Source organism: Oncorhynchus kisutch, linkage group LG29 (genome assembly GCF_002021735.2).
Source record: "Oncorhynchus kisutch isolate 150728-3 linkage group LG29, Okis_V2, whole genome shotgun sequence".
Taxonomy (NCBI): Eukaryota; Metazoa; Chordata; class Actinopteri; order Salmoniformes; family Salmonidae; genus Oncorhynchus; species Oncorhynchus kisutch.
In genome coordinates, this window is record NC_034202.2 from 4,103,593 (window position 1) to 4,129,806 (window position 26,214).

The 26,214-nt window shown below is 44.9% G+C and overlaps 2 protein-coding genes across 3 annotated transcripts in view; both read left to right on the plus strand.

Annotated features, from left to right (window-relative positions):
• Positions 1-21,832, plus strand: part of LOC109873538 (metal transporter CNNM4) — a 43,996-nt gene extending 22,164 nt beyond the window's left edge. The window contains exons 5-7 of the mRNA XM_031809612.1: positions 10,351-10,447; positions 16,856-17,031; positions 17,550-21,832. Coding sequence (XP_031665472.1) covers positions 10,351-10,447; positions 16,856-17,031; positions 17,550-18,164 — 888 coding nt within the window. The 3' untranslated portion in view covers positions 18,165-21,832. The remainder of the gene's footprint in view (positions 1-10,350; positions 10,448-16,855; positions 17,032-17,549) is intronic.
• Positions 21,833-22,857: 1,025 nt separating this feature from the next.
• Positions 22,858-26,214, plus strand: part of LOC109873948 (metal transporter CNNM3-like) — a 31,886-nt gene continuing 28,529 nt past the window's right edge. The window contains exons 1-6 of one of the 2 annotated variants that reach the window (XM_020465649.2): positions 22,858-23,607; positions 23,876-24,070; positions 24,624-24,763; positions 24,985-25,161; positions 25,481-25,638; positions 25,814-25,957. In XM_020465649.2, the coding sequence (XP_020321238.1) occupies positions 22,894-23,607; positions 23,876-24,070; positions 24,624-24,763; positions 24,985-25,161; positions 25,481-25,638; positions 25,814-25,957 (1,528 nt within the window). In that variant the 5' untranslated portion in view covers positions 22,858-22,893. The remainder of the gene's footprint in view (positions 23,608-23,875; positions 24,071-24,623; positions 24,764-24,984; positions 25,162-25,480; positions 25,639-25,813; positions 25,958-26,214) is intronic. The other variant, XM_031809613.1, reaches the window with a different exon arrangement.

Below are 26,214 nucleotides of genomic sequence, written 5' to 3' on the forward strand. Positions count from 1 at the left end.
CTCTACTGATCAAGTGGATTACAATTTTCCTTGAATAGTTTCCTTGAAATATTCGTTAAGAAAATGAAAGAGATGGAAATTGATTTCAGAAGGAACAAAACTCCACCACCTGCTACGAAGATCAATGGGAAATCAGCTGATTTTAGAGTGACCACATAAAAGTACCTGGGAATCCAAATAGACAAGCTGAAATGCAAGGACTGTGCCTTTGCAAAGATAAAGAAATTGCAACAAAGTTTTTCTAAGCAAACTGAACCGTTTTAATGTCGAACCGCCATATCTTACAAATGTCCTGTAAATCTGTCCTCCAGAGTGTGCTGTCCTTTTGGTCTGATATGCATGTTTGGAAACAAGACCAAGTCTAGCTTCAGCGCTTGATTAAGACAGCGGGAAGGATAATTGGTATCGATCAAGAATCAGCCATCAACCTGTACACAAACCTCCTAAAACTTGGAAAGCATTTTACAGGACAGGTCCCCTTCACTGAAAACTCAGTCACAGCAGCAGCCGGACAAGGCTTCCTTAAAAAGAAAATCAAAACCGATAGATATGGGGACTTTATTTTCCCACAGCCATTAGGCTGTGTAATAGTCTGTTGATCCCTCCAGTATACAGCATATTGCACTCTCACTTTTAAATGTGTAGCTATGGCACTTTTAATGAATTCTGTTGTGTGTTTCCTGTGTTTTCATGTTTTATGTACTGTCCAGTCACACACTTCCTTGGTGGCAAAGGTCCGTATGGATAATGTCATTTATCGGTGTTGTGACAAACCTCCACCTCGCATCCCATGTGACCCCAAACTGTTCTCACAGCCAACAAGAGGGGTGTGAACATTGTGTAGTTTTAAAGCTAATTTTCTGCAATTCTACACATTCTTCCATGTCTTATGTGTGTTTATGATACCAGGGGACGAAGCCCGACCGTGTGGAAATAAATAAAATACAATTCTGTGTGTTGTTTTGTTGACGACACCCAAGGTGACACTGTGCAGGTACAGGTACAGCAACATGAGCACAGTTGCTCTGGTTTCACCATTCAGGAAGGTGTGTGTGTATGTGTCATCTGTTGGGGGTTATTGGGATGTGTTTTTTTAGTTTTTTTATTTCACCTTTATTTAACCAGGTAGGCTAGTTGAGAACACCTTTATTTAACCAGGTAGGCTAGTTGAGAACACCTTTATTTAACCAGGTAGGCTAGTTGAGAACACCTTTATTTAACCAGGTAGGCTAGTTGAGAACACCTTTATTTAACCAGGTAGGCTAGTTGAGAACACCTTTATTTAACCAGGTAGGCTAGTTGAGAACACCTTTATTTAACCAGGTAGGCTAGTTGAGAACACCTTTATTTAACCAGGGAGGCTAGTTGAGAACACCTTTATTTAACCAGGTAGGCTAGTTGAGAACACCTTTATTTAACCAGGTAGGCTAGTTGAGAACACCTTTATTTAACCAGGTAGGCTAGTTGAGAACACCTTTATTTAACCAGGTAGGCTAGTTGAGAACACCTTTATTTAACCAGGTAGGCTAGTTGAGAACACCTTTATTTAACCAGGTAGGCTAGTTGAGAACACCTTTATTTAACCAGGTAGGCCAGTTGAGAACACCTTTATTTAACCAGGTAGGCCAGTTGAGAACACCTTTATTTAACCAGGTAGGCCAGTTGAGAACACCTTTATTTAACCAGGTAGGCCAGTTGAGAACACCTTTATTTAACCAGGGAGGCTAGTTGAGAACACCTTTATTTAACCAGGTAGGCTAGTTGAGAACACCTTTATTTAACCAGGTAGGCTAGTTGAGAACACCTTTATTTAACCAGGTAGGCTAGTTGAGAACACCTTTATTTCACCAGGTAGGCTAGTTGAGAACACCTTTATTTCACCAGGTAGGCTAGTTGAGAACACCTTTATTTCACCAGGTAGGCTAGTTGAGAACACCTTTATTTAACCAGGGAGGCTAGTTGAGAACACCTTTATTTAACCAGGTAGGCTAGTTGAGAACACCTTTATTTAACCAGGTAGGCTAGTTGAGAACACCTTTATTTAACCAGTTAGGCTAGTTGAGAACACCTTTATTTAACCAGGTAGGCTAGTTGAGAACACCTTTATTTAACCAGGTAGGCTAGTTGAGAACACCTTTATTTAACCAGGTAGGCTAGTTGAGAACACCTTTATTTAACCAGGTAGGCTAGTTGAGAACACCTTTATTTAACCAGGGAGGCTAGTTGAGAACACCTTTATTTAACCAGGTAGGCTAGTTGAGAACACCTTTATTTAACCAGGTAGGCTAGTTGAGAACACCTTTATTTAACCAGGTAGGCTAGTTGAGAACACCTTTATTTAACCAGGTAGGCTAGTTGAGAACACCTTTATTTAACCAGGTAGGCTAGTTGAGAACACCTTTATTTAACCAGGTAGGCTAGTTGAGAACACCTTTATTTAACCAGGTAGGCTAGTTGAGAACACCTTTATTTAACCAGGTAGGCTAGTTGAGAACACCTTTATTTAACCAGGTAGGCCAGTTGAGAACACCTTTATTTAACCAGGTAGGCCAGTTGAGAACACCTTTATTTAACCAGGTAGGCTAGTTGAGAACACCTTTATTTAACCAGGTAGGCTAGTTGAGAACACCTTTATTTAACCAGGTAGGCTAGTTGAGAACACCTTTATTTAACCAGGTAGGCTAGTTGAGAACACCTTTATTTAACCAGGTAGGCTAGTTGAGAACACCTTTATTTAACCAGGTAGGCTAGTTGAGAACACCTTTATTTAACCAGGTGGGCTAGTTGAGAACACCTTTATTTAACCAGGTGGGCTAGTTGAGAACACCTTTATTTAACCAGGTGGGCTAGTTGAGAACACCTTTATTTAACCAGGTAGGCTAGTTGAGAACACCTTTATTTAACCAGGTAGGCTAGTTGAGAACACCTTTATTTAACCAGGTAGGCTAGTTGAGAACACCTTTATTTAACCAGGTGGGCTAGTTGAGAACACCTTTATTTAACCAGGTGGGCTAGTTGAGAACACCTTTATTTAACCAGGTGGGCTAGTTGAGAACACCTTTATTTAACCAGGTAGGCTAGTTGAGAACACCTTTATTTAACCAGGTAGGCTAGTTGAGAACACCTTTATTTAACCAGGTAGGCTAGTTGAGAACACCTTTATTTAACCAGGTAGGCTAGTTGAGAACACCTTTATTTAACCAGGTAGGCTAGTTGAGAACACCTTTATTTAACCAGGTAGGCAAGTTGAGAACACCTTTATTTAACCAGGTAGGCAAGTTGAGAACACCTTTATTTAACCAGGTAGGCAAGTTGAGAACACCTTTATTTAACCAGGTAGGCTAGTTGAGAACACCTTTATTTAACCAGGTAGGCTAGTTGAGAACACCTTTATTTAACCAGGTAGGCTAGTTGAGAACACCTTTATTTAACCAGGTAGGCTAGTTGAGAACACCTTTATTTAACCAGGTAGGCTAGTTGAGAACACCTTTATTTAACCAGGTAGGCTAGTTGAGAACACCTTTATTTAACCAGGTAGGCTAGTTGAGAACACCTTTATTTAACCAGGTAGGCCAGTTGAGAACACCTTTATTTAACCAGGTAGGCCAGTTGAGAACACCTTTATTTAACCAGGTAGGCCAGTTGAGAACACCTTTATTTAACCAGGTAGGCTAGTTGAGAACACCTTTATTTAACCAGGTAGGCTAGTTGAGAACACCTTTATTTAACCAGGTAGGCTAGTTGAGAACACCTTTATTTAACCAGGTAGGCTAGTTGAGAACACCTTTATTTAACCAGGTAGGCTAGTTGAGAACACCTTTATTTAACCAGGTAGGCTAGTTGAGAACACCTTTATTTAACCAGGTAGGCCAGTTGAGAACACCTTTATTTAACCAGGTAGGCCAGTTGAGAACACCTTTATTTAACCAGGTAGGCCAGTTGAGAACACCTTTATTTAACCAGGTGGGCCAGTTGAGAACACCTTTATTTAACCAGGTGGGCCAGTTGAGAACACCTTTATTTAACCAGGTGGGCCAGTTGAGAACACCTTTATTTAACCAGGTGGGCTAGTTGAGAACACCTTTATTTAACCAGGTGGGCTAGTTGAGAACACCTTTATTTAACCAGGTGGGCTAGTTGAGAACACCTTTATTTAACCAGGTGGGCTAGTTGAGAACACCTTTATTTAACCAGGTAGGCTAGTTGAGAACACCTTTATTTAACCAGGTAGGCTAGTTGAGAACACCTTTATTTAACCAGGTAGGCTAGTTGAGAACACCTTTATTTAACCAGGTAGGCTAGTTGAGAACACCTTTATTTAACCAGGTGGGCTAGTTGAGAACACCTTTATTTAACCAGGTGGGCTAGTTGAGAACACCTTTATTTAACCAGGTGGGCTAGTTGAGAACACCTTTATTTAACCAGGTGGGCTAGTTGAGAACACCTTTATTTAACCAGGTAGGCCAGTTGAGAACACCTTTATTTAACCAGGTAGGCCAGTTGAGAACACCTTTATTTAACCAGGTAGGCCAGTTGAGAACACCTTTATTTAACCAGGTAGGCTAGTTGAGAACACCTTTATTTAACCAGGTAGGCTAGTTGAGAACACATTTATTTAACCAGGTAGGCTAGTTGAGAACACATTTATTTAACCAGGTAGGCCAGTTGAGAACACCTTTATTTAACCAGGTAGGCCAGTTGAGAACACCTTTATTTAACCAGGTAAGCCAGTTGAGAACACCTTTATTTAACCAGGTAGGCTAGTTGAGAACACCTTTATTTAACCAGGTAGGCTAGTTGAGAACACCTTTATTTAACCAGGTAGGCTAGTTGAGAACACCTTTATTTAACCAGGTAGGCTAGTTGAGAACACCTTTATTTAACCAGGTAGGCTAGTTGAGAACACCTTTATTTAACCAGGTAGGCTAGTTGAGAACACCTTTATTTAACCAGGTAGGCCAGTTGAGAACACCTTTATTTAACCAGGTAGGCCAGTTGAGAACACCTTTATTTAACCAGGTAGGCCAGTTGAAAACACCTTTATTTAACCAGGTAGGCTAGTTGAGAACACCTTTATTTAACCAGGTAGGCCAGTTGAGAATACCTTTATTTAACCAGGTAGGCCAGTTGAGAACACCTTTATTTAACCAGGTAGGCTAGTTGAGAACACCTTTATTTAACCAGGTAGGCCAGTTGAGAACACCTTTATTTAACCAGGTAGGCCAGTTGAGAACACCTTTATTTAACCAGGTAGGCCAGTTGAAAACACCTTTATTTAACCAGGTAGGCTAGTTGAGAACACCTTTATTTAACCAGGTAGGCCAGTTGAGAATACCTTTATTTAACCAGGTAGGCCAGTTGAGAACACCTTTATTTAACCAGGTAGGCAAGTTGAGAACACCTTTATTTAACCAGGTAGGCTAGTTGAGAACACCTTTATTTAACCAGGTAGGCCAGTTGAGAACACCTTTATTTAACCAGGTAGGCTAGTTGAGAACACCTTTATTTAACCAGGTAGGCTAGTTGAGAACACCTTTATTTAACCAGGTAGGCTAGTTGAGAACACCTTTATTTAACCAGGTAGGCTAGTTGAGAACACCTTTATTTAACCAGGTAGGCTAGTTGAGAACACCTTTATTTAACCAGGTAGGCTAGTTGAGAACAAGTTCTCATTTACAATTGCGACCTGGCCAAGATAAAGCATAGCAGTGTGAACAGACAACACAGAGTTACACATGGAGTAAACAAATTAACAAGTCAATAACACAGTAGAAAAAAAGGGGGAGTCTATATACAATGTGTTCAAAAGGCATGAGGAGGTAGGCGAATAATAAAAATTTTGCAGATTAACACTGGAGTGATAAATGATCAGATGGTGATGTACAGGTAGAGATATTGGTGTGCAAAAGAGCAGAAAAGTAAATAAATAAAAACAGTATGGGGATGAGGTAGGTGAAAATGGGTGGGCTATTTACCAATAGACTATGTACAGCTGCAGCGATCGGTTAGCTGCTCAGATAGCTGATGTTTGAAGTTGGTGAGGGAGATAAAAGTCTCCAACTTCAGCGATTTTTGCAATTCGTTCCAGTCACAGGCAGCAGAGTACTGGAACGAAAGGCGGCCAAATGAGGTGTTGGCTTTAGGGATGATCAGTGAGATACACCTGCTGGAGCGCGTGCTACGGATGGGTGTTGCCATCGTGACCAGTGAACTGAGATAAGGCGGAGCTTTACCTAGCATGGACTTGTAGATGACCTGGAGCCAGTGGGTCTGGCGACGAATATGTAGCGAGGGCCAGCCGACTAGAGCATACAAGTCGCAGTGGTGGGTGGTATAAGGTGCTTTAGTGACAAAACGGATGGCACTGTGATAGACTGCATCCAGTTTGCTGAGTAGAGTGTTGGAAGCCATTTTGTAGATGACATCGCCGAAGTCGAGGATCGGTAGGATAGTCAGTTTTACTAGGGTAAGTTTGGCGGTGTGAGTGAAGGAGGCTTTGTTGCGGAATAGAAAGCTGGCTCTTGATTTGATTTTCGATTGGAGATGTTTGATATGAGTCTGGAAGGAGAGTTTGCAGTCTAGCCAGACACCTAGGTACTTATAGATGTCCACATATTCAAGGTCGGAACCATCCAGGGTGGTGATGCTATTCGGGCATGCGGGTGCAGGCAGCGAACGGTTGAAAAACATGCATTTGGTTTTACTAGCGTTTAAGAGCAGTTGGAGGCCACGGAAGGAGTGTTGTATGGCATTGAAGCTCGTTTGGAGGTTAGATAGCACAGTGTCCAATGACGGGCCGAAAGTATATAGAATGGTATCGTCTGCGTAGAGGTGGATCAGGGAATCGCCCGCAGCAAGAGCAACATCATTGATATACACAGAGAAAAGAGTCGGCCCGAGAATTGAACCCTGTGGCACCCCCATAGAGACTGCCAGAGAACCGGACAGCATGCCCTCCGATTTGACACACTGAACTCTGTCTGCAAAGTAATTGGTGAACCAGGCAAGGCAGTCATCCGAAAAACCGAGGCTACTGAGTCTGCCGATAAGAATATGGTGATTGACAGAGTCGAAAGCCTTGGCAAGGTTGATGAAGACGGCTGCACAGTACTGTCTTTTATCGATGGCGGTTATGATATCGTTTAGTACCTTGAGCGTGGCTGAGGTGCACCCGTGACCGGCTCGGAAACCAGATTGCACAGCGGAGAAGGTACGGTGGGATTCGAGATGGTCAGTGACCTGTTTGTTGACTTGGCCTTCGAAGACCTTAGATAGGCAAGGCAGGATGGATATAGGTCTGGAACAGTTTGGGTCCAGGGTGTCTCCCCCTTTGAAGTACCTTGAGTGTAATAATCATGGTTTTGCCAGGGCACATTGACATTAGACTGTGTGTGTGTGTGTGTGTGTGTGAGAGAGACACTGGAACCTCAGCATGCACACCTGCACTGTGATATAATATTGATGAGACCGCCAGGGTTCTCTTTTACTTTGGTAGGAAGGCTCAGTCATAGAAACATAGCAGATAGATCAGACAACATTAGCAGTAGAAATATAGAATCATAATATTCCTGGTCAGATGATCAGGCTTAACTTGACGACTGCATAAAATCGTGCATTGATGTCAATGGAGTTAGGATTCGGGCCTTTGTGGCTATATCAGTGCTAACACAGCATACTGTAAAAAGTAGAATGTGGAAACATAGTAGATAGAAGAGACAACACCACTGAAGCAGTAGAAACGCTGCATCTCTGTGTGTTCACTTTGTCCGACAGATCTGTGTGTATGTTAATGTATGTGAAATAAAGGTAAATACCCGCACACTGATGAATACTCTTGCAGTTTTATTGTGCAAACTGCTCATCAGTGTGTATGTGTGTGTGTTAATGTATGTCAAACTACTCATCAGTGTGTGTGTGTGTGTTAATGTATGTCAAACTGTTCATCAGTGTGTGTGTTAATGTATGTCAAACTGTTCATCGGTGTGTGTGTTAATGTATGTCAAACTGCTCATCAGTGTGTGTGTTAATGTATGTCAAACTGCTCATCAGTGTGTGTGTTAATGTATGTCAAACTGCTCATCAGTGTGTGTGTTAATGTATGTCAAACTGCTCATCAGTGTGTGTGTTAATGTATGTCAAACTGCTCATCAGTGTGTGTGTTAATGTATGTCAAACTGCTCATCAGTGTGTGTGTTAATGTATGTCAAACTGCTCATCAGTGTGTGTGTTAATGTATGTCAAACTGCTCATCAGTGTGTGTGTTAATGTATGTCAAACTGCTCATCAGTGTGTGTGTTAATGTATGTCAAACTGCTCATCAGTGTGTGTGTTAATGTATGTCAAACTGCTCATCAGTGTGTGTGTTAATGTATGTCAAACTACTCATCAGTGTGTGTGTTAATGTATGTCAAACTGCTCATCAGTGGTGTGTTAATGTATGTCAAACTGCTCATCAGTGTGTGTGTGTTAATGTATGTCAAACTGCTCATCAGTGTGTGTGTGTTAATGTATGTCAAACTGCTCATCAGTGTGTGTGTGTTAATGTATGTCAAACTGCTCATCAGTGTGTGTGTTAATGTATGTCAAACTGCTCATCAGTGTGTGTGTTAATGTATGTCAAACTGCTCATCAGTGTGTGTGTTAATGTATGTCAAACTGCTCATCAGTGTGTGTGTTAATGTATGTCAAACTGCTCATCAGTGTGTGTGTTAATGTATGTCAAACTGCTCATCAGTGTGTGTGTTAATGTATGTCAAACTGCTCATCAGTGTGTGTGTTAATGTATGTCAAACTGCTCATCAGTGTGTGTGTTAATGTATGTCAAACTGCTCATCAGTGTGTGTGTTAATGTATGTCAAACTGCTCATCAGATCAGTGTGTGTGTTAATGTATGTCAAACTGCTCATCAGTGTGTGTGTTAATGTATGTCAAACTGCTCATCAGTGTGTGTGTGTAATGTATGTCAAACTGCTCATCAGTGTGTGTGTTAATGTATGTCAAACTGCTCATCAGTGTGTGTGTTAATGTATGTCAAACTGCTCATCAGTGTGTGTGTTAATGTATGTCAAACTGCTCATCAGTGTGTGTGTGTTAATGTATGTCAAACTGCTCATCAGTGTGTGTGTGTTAATGTATGTCAAACTGCTCATCAGTGTGTGTGTTAATGTATGTCAAACTGCTCATCAGTGTGTGTGTTAATGTATGTCAAACTGCTCATCAGTGTGTGTGTTAATGTATGTCAAACTGCTCATCAGTGTGTGTGTTAATGTATGTCAAACTGCTCATCAGTGTGTGTGTTAATGTATGTCAAACTGCTCATCAGTGTGTGTGTTAATGTATGTCAAACTGCTCATCAGTGTGTGTGTTAATGTATGTCAAACTGCTCATCAGTGTGTGTGTTAATGTATGTCAAACTGCTCATCAGTGTGTGTGTTAATGTATGTCAAACTGCTCATCAGTGTGTGTGTGTTAATGTATGTCAAACTGCTCATCAGTGTGTGTGTTAATGTATGTCAAACTGCTCATCAGTGTGTGTGTTAATGTATGTCAAACTGCTCATCAGTGTGTGTGTTAATGTATGTCAAACTGCTCATCAGTGTGTGTGTTAATGTATGTCAAACTGCTCATCAGTGTGTGTGTGTTAATGTATGTCAAACTGCTCATCAGTGTGTGTGTTAATGTATGTCAAACTGCTCATCAGTGTGTGTGTTAATGTATGTCAAACTGCTCATCAGTGTGTGTGTTAATGTATGTCAAACTGCTCATCAGTGTGTGTGTGTTAATGTATGTCAAACTGCTCATCAGTGTGTGTGTTAATGTATGTCAAACTGCTCATCAGTGTGTGTGTTAATGTATGTCAAAACTGCTCATCAGTGTGTGTGTTAATGTATGTCAAACTGCTCATCAGTGTGTGTGTTAATGTATGTCAAACTGCTCATCAGTGTGTGTGTGTTAATGTATGTCAAACTGCTCATCAGTGTGTGTGTTAATGTATGTCAAACTGCTCATCAGTGTGTGTGTTAATGTATGTCAAACTGCTCATCAGTGTGTGTGTTAATGTATGTCAAACTGCTCATCAGTGTGTGTGTTAATGTATGTCAAACTGCTCATCAGTGTGTGTGTTAATGTATGTCAAACTGCTCATCAGTGTGTGTGTTAATGTATGTCAAACTGCTCATCAGTGTGTGTGTGTTAATGTATGTCAAACTGCTCATCAGTGTGTGTGTTAATGTATGTCAAACTGCTCATCAGTGTGTGTGTTAATGTATCTTTATTTCATTGGTTTACTTTTTGTTCAAAGCACCTGCAAGTCAAACTGTGAAAATTGCTTTGAAACTCTGTGTTCCTCAGGGGCGAGTGGAGGTGGAGGCTGGAAACGAGAACATGAAGTTTGAGACAGGACCCTTCTCCTACTATGGAGTCATGGCTCTTAGCTCACCATCACTGGGTGAGCACACACACACACGTAATGTATATATGATCAGACCACAGACACAAGCAATGCACGTAAACACTGGCACAGAGACACACACACACACAGATGCTCTCTCTTTCTCCCCCTTTCTCTCTCATACACACATGCACAAACAATGTGATAACTTTCGGTGCGCTTGCCTGTCTAAACTTGTTTCAGTCAGATAGTGTTTCTGGTCTTCAGCATTTCGGCCTTCAATTTTTATTCCTGAAACACCAGCTTCGCTGACCAACATCCAGAAATGCTCAACTCAAACACCCACACACCAGAAGGGATGGGGGAAATGCTCAACTAGCACTGTGCACAGCTCACAATGAAATGTGTGTTAGCTCCCAAGTAGGTGAGTGTGTGTAATCACTTAGCTTTTAGGAGATCCAACAGACAGACATGTGATCTACAGCTGATGTAATAAACAGGTAGACAAACGTACACCGCTGTTACCTGGGGCTGTTGCGGTGACCGTATTACCACCACACCGGCGAATCAAATGCCACGTTCGGTCACGGTAGCTAGGCTTCTCCAAGCTCTGATGCTGCTGATGGACATTAGTGGCCTACCAAACTCCACGTGACCGTTCGGTCACGGTAGCTAGGCTTCTCCAAGCTCTGCTGCTGATGGACATTAGTGGCCTACCAAATTCCACGTGACCGTTCGGTCACGGTAGCTAGGCTTCTCCAAGCTCTGATGCTGCTGATGGACATTAGTGGCCTACCAAATTCCACGTGACCGTTCGGTCACGGTAGCTAGGCTTCTCCAAGCTCTGATGCTGCTGATGGACATTAGTGGCCTACCAAATTCCACGTGACCGTTCGGTCACGGTAGCTAGGCTTCTCCAAGCTCTGATGCTGCTGATGGACATTAGTGGCCTACCAAACTTGCTAACTGCCTGATACTCAGCACTCTATTGTCCCTCTAATCACTCTGACATCAGTGCAAATGTCATCAAAAATCTAATCAAAGACTGAGAGAGCCCATGAGCTCAAGTTGCGCAACATTTCTATAGGCTATGCAATTCCCGGAGAAACAGAGTAAATGTCTTTTATTAAAGGGTGGGAGGATCCCATCAGCTTTCTATAGGCTAGGCCAAATTTCCCACATATTATTTAGTATATTTAAAGACGAGATCAAGAATAATCTGATGGGTGACAATTGCGACTTTTTCGAATCATAGTCGCACACCTCATGTAGCCTAGCCCATAGGCATGTATGTTTAAATAAGGTTAGTATCACACCTCATGTAGCCTAGCCCATAGACATGTATGTTTAAATAAGGTTAGTATCACACCTCATGTAGCCTAGCCCATAGACATGTATGTTTAAATAAGGTTAGTATCACAACTGAGGTGGCCAATAACTTCTCCATATGAAGCACATTAATCCGCTTTACAAGGGCATACATAAGCAGCGTGTGAGTTTCGAGGGGAAGATAGTTTTCACCATAAAAATGCACATTTGTGATAAAAGCATGACATTTTCCCACTAATGAAACATTCCCGCTTATAACCTACTGCTGTGTGAGCGCATTGCTGTGCTTATAATGGGAGGAAATAAACTATTAAGCTGTCAACATTTTAAGCTAAACGTTCTGATCTGTTGCGTTTGCCTCCTTACTTTAAAAAGTTTTTTTGGGACGCTAGTGGTTGTATTAATTTGGGATCTATCGTATCCCACAACTGTCTCAGTTTGGAGTATTTCTCACACAGAATAGAATAGGTCAGTTTTTGTACTATGGGGGATAGTAGATTTCAATTTCGTGATCGCCACAGCCCTAGTGTCACCTATAAAGGATACGGTGTGTGTGTGTGTGTGTGTGTGTGTGTGTGTGCGCGCACGCCAATGATTGGGGTGTGTGCATATCTGAGAGAGCTTAGTTGGCTGGAGGATGATGCCACAGTGCTGGAACTGTAGTGTGTGTGTGTAATGGATGTCACACACACACACACATTTGGATACAGAGGCAGTGTTTAGTCCCAGGACAGGACACTTTCGCTCTAGAAGTTTAAATAGGAGAGAAATGAGTCCAGATGCTTTAGAAACGCTGATGACACCTAGTGGTCAGTATGACTAGCAGCCATAGCTGCTCTGAAATATATTATTTGACTAGGCAAGTCAGTTAAGAACAAATTCTTATTTACAATGACGGCCAAACCCGGACGACGCTGGGCCAATTGTATGCCGCCCTAAATGGTTGGAGGTGAGCTTTCAATGTTGCCAGTAGTGTGGTACCTCTGTAGATGGTGCTACACATGCAGGTATGAGCAGAGTAGGTTCTGGTTTTCAAAAGCCTTTTTAAATGTTCAATCATAAGTTGGATGACAAACTGGTTCTCTCTCTTTCTCTCTCTCTGTGATAGTCTTCTCTGTGCTTTGTGTGCGCAGCGTCTATGTAATGTGTGTGTGCATGCGCTATATGATGTGTACTGTACTACTGCCTACATGTGTCAAACTGTGTCCAACTCATGTCAGCGTCTGATGTCACTCAGTTACGCCCCTCCCATTGGGCTATCTGCCCCCTCCAATCCGACAGCAGGCCTTCGTTGACCTGTGAAAATGACGAGTCACCCGGGGCGAATCTGAAATTGCATCCTATCCCCTATGTAGTGCACTACTTTATGCCATAGCCTTATGTGGCTAATCCTGGCCAAAAGTAGTGCACTATAATAGGGAATGGAGTGCCATTTTGGACACAGCCTCAGTGAATGGTTCACTAAATGATGTATTGAGGTGAAAATGTCAATGTGCTCTGGAGGAGAAAGGTTTGTGTCTTCAGGGCACCCTACAGTGCTATTACTGCCTATCGATGATTAAACGAGAGCGTCTTTCTCTCTCCCCCTTCTCCCACCCTTCGCTCAGCCGTAACTCCCCCTCTCTCCCCATCAGTGGCGTCCCCTCCTCCACGACGTCTCTCTTTAAAGAGATTCTCTCTGTTCTCTCGCTTCCCAGGTAAAAGAACCAACCGCCCCGAGGGGAGGGGTAACATGAGGGAGGGAGGGGCCCCTTTTTATGTCAAGATCACCTTTTTTGTTTCCCTCCCATCATCCTCTTCTTCAGAGCCCTGCTCCAGCAAGTACAACCTGATAGGCAGACAGACTAGAGATGGAATATCAATACTTTACATTTAGGGTCAGTTACACCAAGTGTTTGCCTGCTTTTCTCTGAAGTAGAATAAAATAGGAAAGCGTTCTACTCTGACCTTCCAAGATGCCATTCTGTGTTTGTTTTATTCCCTTTCGAAACCAAAGGGTGCAAAGCCTAATCTAATCAGGCCTTACTGTGAGTCGGCTACCGAGAGCATTAGTTAGAGCAGAGTTTCCCATACTCCCCCTGGGATCTAATCAGGCCTTACTGTGAGTCGGCTACCGAGAGCATTAGTTAGAGCAGAGTTTCCCATACTCCCCCTGGGATCTAATCAGGCCTTACTGTGAGTCGGCTACCGAGAGCATTAGTTAGAGCAGAGTTTCCCATACTCCCCCTGGGATCTAATCAGGCCTTACTGTGAGTCGGCTACCGAGAGCATTAGTTAGAGCAGAGTTTCCCATACTCCCCCTGGGGGCACGGTTTGGTTTATGCCCTAGCACTGCACAGCTGGTTCAAATAACCAACTCATCATCAAGCTTTGATTTATTTGAATCGGCTTGGGAAACCCTGCTCTACAACACTCTCCTCCAGAACTCGATAGCCGACTCACAGTAGCCCGGTTAAACACTGCACTCCTTATTGTTTCACTTAATGTCACTGGTTTGACGACTCACAGGACCGTAATGGTTAAACGTTGAATGCCGCTCGAGATGAGTCAGCTGCGCTAATCCTAGCTAATAGTGTATAGTTAGCCTAATTTTTGCGTCTAATACTATTTAATGCTGGTTTACGCTCCACTATACCCTCTGGTGGAGTTGGATGGTATTGAATTAATAGGTTGGTGGAAAAGCCAGTGCTCTGCAGTGGTCTCTCTCTTAGTGACTGAGTGATGTGGTGAGGTTCTACTTGCAGTTCTTGCTGGGCCGATGACTGCTGATGATGGCAGCTGAGCCCTATGTGCTTTTGACAGATTGTATGCCACATCAGGTCACATCAGTGGGTTTGTCCTCAGTCAGCAGGACAGGGCAGAGCAGAGCAGCCTGGGACAACAGGCCCTGTTCCAATAAGGTAAGGGTTAAGATGAAGTTACATGCACATTATGCGTCTTTCCTTTCTTTCCTTCCTTCCTTGGTCTCTTCCTTGGAATACTCACTGATCTGGTTTCCTCAGTACTGCTTTCACCAGTGACATGGAAGGAAGGAAGGAAGGAAGGAAGGAAGGAAGGAAGGAAGGAAGGAAGGAGGGAAAGAAAGAAGGAAGGAAGGAAACATTATCGTCAGATAATTTCTTCAGACCTGTGGCAGAGCTGGACTCCACAGTACCGACTGAGGAAGAGGAGGAATAGAGGAGGAAGGAAGAAACTTGCTGGATGGGGCTCTAGGTGGAGCCACTGCTCCACGGCACTACCTCTCATATCTGACCTCTAACCCCTACTAGTTGCCCTAACCACTGGTCCAGGGTCAGATGTTTCCTTATTACCGCATTGGTTACGTTTTGGGTAATCTGATACTGGGTCTGTGGTTAAAGGCATCTTCTACTGTATCTTGTGCGACTACCTGATCCTGTCACTAGCATAGAATTAGAGTTCTATGGTCACTACTCACTCACTACTTCATAGAAATCACCAAACTACTTCTGACCCACTCACTACTTCCTGTACCATATAGTTCCCTAACCCCTTCCCCTAGGCACTAGATCTGAAAAGGGCATATACGTATAGGCAATAGGATGACAACCCAGCCTACCAAAAGACACGGTGATACTATTACCAATTTGTCAATACCTATCCAATGTTTTTAGATGCGTGCCTAGAAGGAACGAGCTAGGGGTCAACATTGGAACAGGGCATGCATCACTCACTACACACTCCTTAACCCCAACTTACCCAACTACAAACACTCATACACAGTTACAACTCCCCCCATGCCAATCAGAGCCTCATTTGCATGGCATGTCTGGCGAGCCAATCTCTGAGCCACGGTGAACGCCACGGTGAACGCTCAGGAACACCAAAACGGCCACAGGTGACTTGGTTAAGCATAGAACCATCGTTGATTGGTTGCCATAATGCCATTTCTCCTGATCCTGGCTGTTGATTGGTCCCCATCACCCCCTATCCTTGATGTGATATGGGGAAGCCTGGCACCTGATAAAATCCCTCCCTCCCAGCATATAATCATCATTTAACCCCACCCTCCTCTGTAATCACCAATCATACTCAACCTTCATCTTTGGGTGTGCATACGTTTGTGTTGTTGTGTTGTGCATATACCTGTTGCTCTCTGATGCTGTGTGTATACATCTGCATCGCTGTGTGTACAATGCCGTGAAAAGCTATTTTCCCCCTTTCAAACATTCTCGATTTTAACATTTTTGACGCTGATTGCTATCAGACCTTCAACCAAAACCAAATTTTAGATAAAGGGAACCTGAGTGAACAAATAACACAAAATGGTGATACTTGTTTAATTTCTTTAATTAACAAACTTATGTGACACCCAATGCCGCTGTGTGAAAAGTTTTTGCACCCTTACACTCGGTGAACTGTTTGTGCCATCTTTATCTACAATGGCTGCAACCAAACGCTTCCTGGAGTTGCCGATCAGTCTCACGCCTCCAGTACCAGTCAAAAGTTTGGACACATGCATTCGAGGTGTCGACCTCATGAAGCTGGTTGAGAGAATGCCAAGAGTGTGCAAACGGTGGCTCGGTCTGGACTTTTGACTAGTTCATTCCAAAACAAAATATTGCTTTTCAGCCATTCTGATGCAGACATGCGTGTGTGATTTTGATCGTTGTCTTGCTGCACTTTCACTTCAAACCCAGTGCCTGAGATTGTAAGATGGAGCAACTGCTTTTTCACACAGGGGCGTTGGGTGTTGCATAACTTGGCTTCTGAAATAAAAGCATCATCATGTTATTTGTCCACGTTTTCTTGGCACTGTAGGTGTGACAGCACGTGTTGCAATGTTCACTAACCGCCACTATCCATCTAGTGATCCAAACCATGCTGTAGTGTTTCTCATCAACTTAATGTCTCTGTCGTTGCTGTCAGCCGTGCCAAATGCTGTTTATGTTGCTCTGGCTGCTCTCACTACAATCATATCCTCCTACTGTCTACCCCATCAATGGACAATCTCATTCTCTTTTCATGTTGTTTGCTCTAATTCACTGTTCTGTGTGTGCCTGAATGTGCACGTGTGTGTTTATGTACTGTGTGTGCCCGTGGGAATGTGCGTGTTTGTGTACTTGATGTGTGTGGGTTATCTCCAGCTCACCCTGTCTCTCCCTCTCCGTATCTCAGAGTTCCGTTCTCCTACTCACGCGAGCGGTCTGAACCGCTCTGCGTCGCTAAGCTGCACTGAGCGTGGCGCTTCCGGAGAAAGCGCCTCAGTAACTGCCAGCAACACGCAGCTCACCGCCTGCCAGTACACACCAGACTTCTACGTACGGGCTCTCACTGACCTGCAATATGTCAAGGTAACACACTCACCTTTAACCTCTAACCCCTGCCAGTGCCATGGAAATGGAAACTACTTCATATTTCTACAGTTGTGCTGGTTAAAAAGTGACTTTTCAAATGCCTGTGCTGCAGAAATTGTAAGCCGTTAAGGTGACAAACTCTCTCGCCAGAGTGACGCTGCCAGTCGCCAAATTTTTGTTTACAATCATCTAAGACGGACCCATGTAATGAAACGGTGACCTGAAATATTTCAGAAATTAGCCCAGACATTTCATCCCACTATTCAGCTCTGCTGAGAAGCCTTTTTACCAGCCCAACTGAATGGCCAACAGTGTAGTGGAGGGTAAGCACACGTAAACACTGTTAAAGTAGAGGGAGCGTTACATCTCTGAGGTTGTCCCTGTGATGATGATTGGCTGTTCATTACCTCTTATACCATGACGCCATACTCTCTCAAAGCACGCTTTGCTGTCTCTCTCATATCCTGGTTTTTCCTCTCCTCTCTCTTCCTAACACGCTCTTTCCTCTCCCTCAGATCACTCGTTCTCAGTACCAGAATGGTCTGCTGGCGTCGAGGCTGGACAGCACCCCCCAGTCCCCCGAGGGCAGCCACCCCCGTCTGGACAGCACCTCTGCGCTCCCCATCACCCCACCAGCCCCTCCCCGCACCCCCCTCCCCCTGGCCACCACACCTTTCAAGCGCCCCCTTGCTCTCCCCCATCCCACCCCCCCTCCCACCAGCCGTACCCCCTTACCCCAAACCACCACCCCCACTCAAGTCAACCCCCGCCCGGCCCTGCCCCAATCCACCCCTCCTCCCACCAAAGGCACCCCTCTTCCTCAAACACCTCCTCCTGCCTCCTCGGGTGCACGCACCACTCACCCGCCTCCGCCCTCCACCTCCTCTCTCCCCCACCCACCTCTTCCCTGCACCTCTCTCCCCCCCAAATCCCCCTCTTCCGTGAAGCCAGGGGGGGAGAATGGTCCGGGTGAGAAGACCTCTCTGCTGTCTGAGCAGCCGCAAAACTGCGTAAGCGGCACTCGCAGGCCCAGCTACCCACAAACACACACACAACACCCTCACACACACCAACACATGCACACACACGTGCACACCATCAGCCACGCACACACAGAGAGCACCATCTGACAACAACCCCTGTGGGGGGGAGGGGGGGGGGGGGTTGTTAAGATTTGTAAAAAAATGAATACACACAAGTTTTGTTGGCCGTGGACTGGAGTACTGGAAGATTCTAAGGTGCATTGTGGGAACACTCATGTCTCTGTCCTATCCGCCCACCTACCTCTCAAGATGGGGTGAAGAGAGGGCGTGATGGGCAACAAAGGTGCGTTACACACTTGTGCAGAGGTCCTTGTGTGTGATGCAGCTTGTCTCTGTCATACGGTTCAGTGCGTGTGTATGCAATGTGTGTTTGACAGTTTTACGGTGGCTGCAGGCACAGTCTGGGATCAGCTTTGTTGGTGGGGAGGAGGGGGAGATAGACCACCATGTATAGCATGTTTATAATATGTGTTGATTCTCTGCACTTCGGTTGTCAGTATAAATAAATATAGAAATATGACCTGTAGTGACAGCAAATATGTTTTTAAAGAGAAATGTAGCGATATTTAGAGATTCATGCATTTTAGCTTAGTGTTCACTGTGAACTCTCATCTAGACGCACCTGTGTTCTCTAAAACACTTTCTGTACCACTCCCCTCCCACATGCTCCGTTTCCATGGAAATTACATTCAACACCCCCCCTCACCCCCCTCCAATACAAATGGAACATTCTCAGGAGGGATTTCTAGAATCTTGGTTTTTTTTTTGTGGTTTTTTTTGTGGTGTCTGTTCTTTCTTCCAAATATGGCAATTTCCAAAAAACGTTTGTATTACGGGATTGTTGAGTTTGGGGCCTGTTGACACGGGCTTGACAGGAGTGTAGCGGTTTGTGTGTGTACCTCCTGAGCTGTCTCTCATTTCGGAAAGTTTATGACCACTTGACCCTGTCAGGCCTGTCAGGCCTATCAGGCTGGGGTGGAGGGCGGGGCTGCTGGAGGGGAGGAGTTGGCTGGCTGATTGACTGACAGCTGGGTTTGTTTACCATGAACCCACCTAACCAGAGATGTGAAGTATATTATATGATTAATTATTTAAATATGAATATATTTATTTTGCATTACAGATGACTTTTTAATGTATTTTGAGATTTATTTGATGTCAATGTTTTATATTGTATAGATTGTTTTTCTTTTGTTGAAGACTTTCAAAACTCCATGTACTGTGACTGATACTCCTGAACAGAGACTTTTCTACTGTACTGCAACCAACTCCCCCAGAACCTACAAACTCTCAAACACACCTAACTGAACAGAGCTCAATTCAACTATGATACTAGCCCCTCTTTATTTTTGTATTATTGTATAATTTCACTATGATACTAGCTCAGCTTCCTATTTGTGAACAGAGCTCAATTCAACTACAATACTAACTCATTTTCCTGCTTGTATAATTTCACATAATGAGACGCTGTGGTTTAACATGATTGGTTGCTTTGGAGTGTTATTGAGTGATGTCACAATGGAATATAGAAGTCACTGTTTTCAGGGGTGATGTCACTGTGGAGTTAAAATTCCACTTTGTGATGCCACAATGGAGTTGAGTTCCGAGTTTGTGTGTGATGTCACAGTGGAGTTTAGAATTGAGTTTTACTGTGTGATGATACAATCAGTGAGGGGTTGTTGCCACTTCTAATGACATGAAAAAAGGCACGCCATCTCCACCACAATGTTCCCTTACCATTTACATTGTAGGTAACCCAAAAAGACATTCCAAAAACAGGGGATCCACAATTGACCCTTCAGATTCAATCTGATGTCGGATTTATTGTGTGTATAAATGAAGCTGTTACACGCACTGTGCACTGCTGTGCGGTCTTAGAGATGACTACATGTGTTTCCCTCACCATGCATTCTGTCTGGGTGGAGGGCAGACCAGACACATAATGCTGCTATCATCTACCCATCTCGATCCCTAGAAATATATTATGAAGTAACTCGAGCAACGGTCGACCTGAAGGAAAAGAATGTATTTCTAAGTAAATACTTACCTCTGGTAAGAAAATCACTTTAGAACAACCAGAGAGAACCCAGTATTTATTCCAAAGAATTTCTGTAAGGTCTGTTCCACAGGGATGAGTTCCTACCTGAGTTTTAAGAGTATATCCCCTCCTTAGAATTGGAATGAATAGAACGGACACACGCACCCTCAGTACAGGGTATCGAATGGGGTCGTCCATTCTAGGATTTCTAAGTCTATGGTTGGTGCAGCCTTACACACTACTACACACAAAAACCCTAGACCTGACTGCTGGTTCACATAGGTCACTTCATAGCATTGGGCCTTACTGGTTCCGTTACACCACTGGTCTAGTTCCCAGTCTAGCCACTGGTTGGCTGCGAAGGTCCTAGTCTACTGAGAACGGTCACATTATGAAAGCGTTGTTTTATTTATTTGAAAAGTAATAATATTCTGTCCTTTTTGTTCTGCTCTCTCATGTGAAACTTTCGTTTTGTCTGTCAACGGGTTACTGGGACGGAGGAAGAGATTTATGTATTTCCTGCTTGTACTATGTTACTGTGAATACTACTGTATATTGTGAAGACATTGGCATTTGTCTACTATATTATATGTGATGGGAGTGAGAGGGGGGGATGCCTATATGGAACACATGTATAAAGTAACCTCTGTGAGAATACTTACCGGATATAAGAACTTTTATCTCCTTCCACCGAGTCATTTTACTTCGAAGATATTGTATTAGCAATAAAATTATTGCTCTGTTTTGACCTCAAAGAACATTTCTACCCTTTCTCTCAAATTCATTTTTCCCCCCCATTGAAATAGCATGGAGTAGCATTCTCACCATGATTTATGGTAGCGCTGTGTTAATGTAGCTGTTAGCTTCTGTTATGTCTGGCTAGACCGAACTACCTTGCCCTTCACTAGCACTCCTCTTTTCCTTTTCCACTCTTCTTTCCTCTCCTCTTCCTCCCTACTCTGCTACTTTCCTTACCCTCTTCCCCAGCTTCTCTCCCCTCACACCCCCACTTCTTCCCTTCTCCTCTCTTCCCTCCTCTCCCGCCGGTCATGTTATATTGACATTCCTTGCCTGCTGGTCTGAACAGTCTTATAAGCTCTTTTTAATGTCCAGATCCTTCTAGCTGGCGGGTGGTTCCTGGCGGGAGGGCAAGCCTTAACTGGCAGCCAGGCTCTGCTCTGCTGTGTTAGCTCAGCCCCAGTGTGATTATTCGACCTAAACGAGGAGGGTTTAAGAGTTCTGGTGCTGTATTCTCAGACCAGGGACAGCTTTTCCACTGCGTAGACAAAGGGGTGCCATACTAGCCTGGTCCCAGATCTGTTTGGGCTCTCCGCCAACTACTATATAGGAGATGGCACAAACAGATCTGGGTTCAGGCTGGTGCCATACTGCTAGACTGGGTGCTTGGGAACCAGAACCCTACAATGGAATAGAATAGAACACTGTCCTCCAAGGATGTTTTTGTGCGTGGAATTAGAATGAGTTCAATGATTATAAACACTACAGTCTAATACGGGTTACTCAGACAGTGATAAGCACACTAGTCCAGTGTCGGCCCCAGATGTTGATTGAAGAGTAAATGCCTGTCACTTCATCTGACCCCCGGGGTTGTAGAACTTAAAGCAAAGTGTACATACTGTTTTATAATGACTTTGGAGGGAGCTGTGAAGAAGTCAACACGGGGTTAATAAACCTGAGTTATATTTCTCTACGTAAACTACTGTCTCCTGTGCTCTTTTTATTTGACTGTCGTTGTTCACTGTTTTTCTCGTTTTAGTTGAGTCAAATGTACAAAAACAGATGAGGTTTTCCCACAATTGCAATGTCAACAGTAGGTCACAAAGATTAGTGACTGTTGGCAAACAGTGGAGCTATGTGACAAAGTAGGCTAAGTAACAAAAGGTAAACAAAAAATGCTCTGTGGTGCATAACTTCACAACAGCACAAAGTGATCTAGTTCAGTTTGTTGGGTACAAAGTATGCAGGCGCAGTAGAAGTCGTCCACTGTTATGTCCATGCTGCGTGTTCATCTGGGTTACATGGTAACTACAGAGTTTGGCTCAGTGACAGGTGCTTCACAGGACTCCTTCATCAGTAACCATGTTTTAACTGACCCAGACTCTTTACGATTCTCTTGTGAATGTATCCCAAAGTACATGGCTATGTATCAGAAGGAGCTGTCTGTGCACAGAGAATGATGACTTTGTCCCTAGTAGGTGCTGGTCTGTGTAAATTGTGTGCTCCCTCCCCAGAATAGTTGAGGTTAGGATTTAGGGAGGGAGGGTAAACTGATCCTGGATCTGTGTTTTCAATGCACAGAACAAAGCAGATGATAACAATGTCCATCAAACGAAGGAAAACCAAAAAAGCCCGTCAAATGGTTGGTTACATAGTCGTTAGGCTGCCTAAGTAATCTCTATGCGTCAAGGAATATTGACGAAGACCCTTTAATTGTGACTTGTTTTCAAGACTCTCAAACAAAGATGGGCGTGGCACGATACTCATTTTCCCTGCACCCATTGGATGTCATCAGCCATGGACTCTCATTGGTTAATTTCTGAGAAGGTGGGTTTAGTTTGCGAGGAAAGTGCGTCCATTGTGGCTCTGAACGAGAGCAGCGGATGACACTAAACCAATGTCCTTTCTCCCCAAAATGGCGTCAAATGGGAGCCAGTTGTTCTCTGAGCGCTGTGTGGCTCGCAGAGCCTCCGTGGGCGGGCAGCTGCGAGAGGGAAGCAGTCACATGATTCGCGCAGAGCCCAGCTGCCCAATTCCAATATGGTGGCCAGCTTGGCAGACCTACGGTTCTTGTTGATGATATTGTTGCTCTGCGGGAGGATCGGGGACGGCGCCTGCAGCCAGCAAGCCCCGCACGTTCTGGGGTTGCGACTGGAGGACCCAGAAGGCCGGGTGTATATGAAGGAGAGGATCATCTCTGCGCCGCAAGGGGCCAGTTTCAAGCTCCGGCTGTTCGGCTCGGATCTGAATGGTACCTGGCCGTGGGTGGCGTTCGCTGGGGCTAGACTGGGAGAGGCCGGGGCGGTGGGGGATGCAGCCGACCCGTGTGGGCAGGAGACCCGCCGTGACACCTCCGCCTTCCAGGTCACCGGGGAGGTCACGGCGGACGAGGAGTACAGCGGGCTGATAGAGGTAAAGGTGCGGGACAAGAGCATTATGTCTCTCGCTGCAGGGGATGATGCCAACCCGACCTACCACCTGTGTGTGCTGAAGAGCGGGAGTTGGGTGTCAGTGGGACCGGACAGGCTGCGGATCAACAACGAAAATGGTCTCCCAGCGGACTACATCCCTCTGTGGGGTGTGGCGGTGCTGATTGTGCTGCTGATCCTGGTGTGTGGGGTGCTGAGGACTGTGAACCTCAGCCTGCTGTGGCTGGACCCTCTGGAGCTCTATGTCCTGCACAGCTGCGGCTCTGAGGAAGACAAACGGGCCGCCAAGCGCCTCGAGCCCATCCGGAGAAGGGGCAACTTCCTGGTGGGTCCCTAGTGTACACACACACACAGTTAAACACCAGGATTTGGGGGGTCTCCAACTTTCACCAGTCCTGTAGAGCCAGGGTTCTGGGTATGCATGCAGGCTTTTGTTCCATCCCAGCACTAACACACCTGTTTCAGATGATCAGCTGGTGTCTAGATTGGAACAAAAGCCTGCATGCATACCCAGTAGCTCTCCAGGACCGGAGACCCCTGCACTACCCTCAATAATATTCAGATATATGACATCTCTCCACTCTCGGTTCTAGGTGTGTTCCCTGCTATTCCTGTGCGCTCTGGGCCATTCGGTTCTAGGTGTGCTGCTCTACCGGGCCGTGGGTTCCGTAGCGCCCGCCGTCTTCACCAGTGGGTTCCTCATCTTCCTGGTGTCAGAGCTGGTTCCACACATAGTGTGTTCCGGCTACGGCTTCCAGCTGGCCCCAGGCCTCACCTGGCTGGCACAGGTCTGTATGGAGACATTTGTAAAAAGCCAGGGTTGTGTTCATTGGGCACCAACCAGAAGGAAACAGACAGGGAGGGACTACCTTTTTGTTTTCCAATTGAAGGCCTGTTCTGTTGCATGCCCTTAATGCAGTGGTTCTCATACCTTTCCTTGGGGACCCCTAGCCGCTACATGTATTTTATCAGTTCCAGATTCAACTTGTCAACTCAGCCAAGCCTTTGGTTGTGTTCCTCCGCTCAGACCGACACATGCCGGATCTTACAACTCCTGGATAGGTGTTTTACGTATCAGCTAACCACATCATGTGTTATAGCAATCTAGTGCCCGACGGCACAGTCAGTGATGTGGCACTGGACCGTTGGTTCATGCGTGTCTGAGCAGGGGAACACGTCTCTTGACTAGGTGACTGAGGTGAGCTATTTCAGGGCTACAACATGTCCGGGGATCCCTGAGGAGAGGTGTTGCTGCTTGGACGGGTGGCTTCTAGGATCCTTTATCATGCTTTTTCTTAATACAATCTCATTGAACAGGCTCCTCCTTTCTCTAACTACCAGGTGTGTATGGTGCTGACGTGCCCACTGTCGTGCCCACTGGGCCTGGTGCTGGATCTGGCACTGAGGCGTGACATCAGCACCTGCGGCGTGAGGGAGAGGGCCATGGAGATGATACGCACCAATGTCAACGACCCCTACAGGTACCTCACACACACACACACACACACACACACACATACAGATGGCCGTGTGTGTTGTGTTCATGGGTGGCACACACTGCTCTATGAATGGGGTGGCCAACGGGCGCAGGCTTTTGTTCCAGCCTATCATTAACCTGATCTCCTTCCTCTGGGTGTTATTTTGAAGGCCCTGTAAATGAATCCATGTAATCCATCCATTGTCATTGCTGTTGTGATTCCAGTGAGTTTGTGAAGGAGGAGTTTAGCCGCGGTGCGCTGCGCAGCAAGACCGTGGAGGACATCCTGACTCCGCTCAAGGACTGTTTCATGCTGTCTTCTGCCGCTGTGCTGGACTTCTCCACCATGTCCGAGATCATGCAGAGTGGATACACGCGTGTCCCAATCTACGAAGAGGAGAGGTGGGAAGATCTGACACGCACTTAAAGGGCCACACACACACCAATGACTGGTTCTATGAATGGACAAAGCTATCGATCACGTGACACACATCTCGTCTAGCATAAGCAATAATGGTTGCCATTGGTATAAAAAAAATATATATATATTTACACAGATTGACCATGAAGATTGCCATTTGTCCATTCACTATAATGGGGGATCCCGTTTACTGCTTAAATGCGGACGGCCTTGAACTTCTGTGTTTTCAATGGGGGGGGGGGCAGTCATTCTCCCCTGATGCAGTCACACACTAACAGGTATCTAATGTAATTTACCCAGGTCCAACATCGTAGAGATACTGTACGTGAAGGACCTGGCTCTGGTCGACCCTGATGACTGTACTCCCATGACAACTATCACCAAGTTCTACAACCACCCTCTGCACTTTGTCTTCAACGACACCAAACTGGACGCCATGCTGGAGGAGTTCAAGAAAGGTGAGACTGTGCACGTGCACGTGTGGTGATAGTTTTAGAAAAATAGCCAATGAAGTCAGTCATTTCTTTAATGCGACCTACGTAGGCCTGCCTTGTGAACAACCAAAGTTGTGATCTGCTTATGAATTCACCTTTGATGGGCCCAGCTCTCCTGACCTTTTACCCCTCTCTCCAGGAAACTCAGCCCTGGCCATCGTTCAGAAGGTGAACAATGAGGGGGAGGGAGACCCCTTTTATGAGGTTCTGGGATTGGTCACCTTGGAGGACGTCATCGAGGAGATCATCAAATCAGAGATCCTGGATGAGTCTGACGGATACAGTAAGATGAATAGATTTTGTGTGTGAGAATGTAAGAGTGTGTGTATGGGAATGAATGAGATACAGAGAGCGTATGTGTTTGTGTAATGGGTTACTGGGTAAGAGGACAGCATTTTGAATTTAGTATGATTGCTAGAATTTCCTTCTATCTTCCTACAATTTATATCCCTCCTCTCTTGCCCTCTCTGTCCTCCTGTCCCCTAATCCCTCTCCCTCCCTCCTGTCCCCTAATCCCTCTCCCTCCCTCCTGTCCCCTAA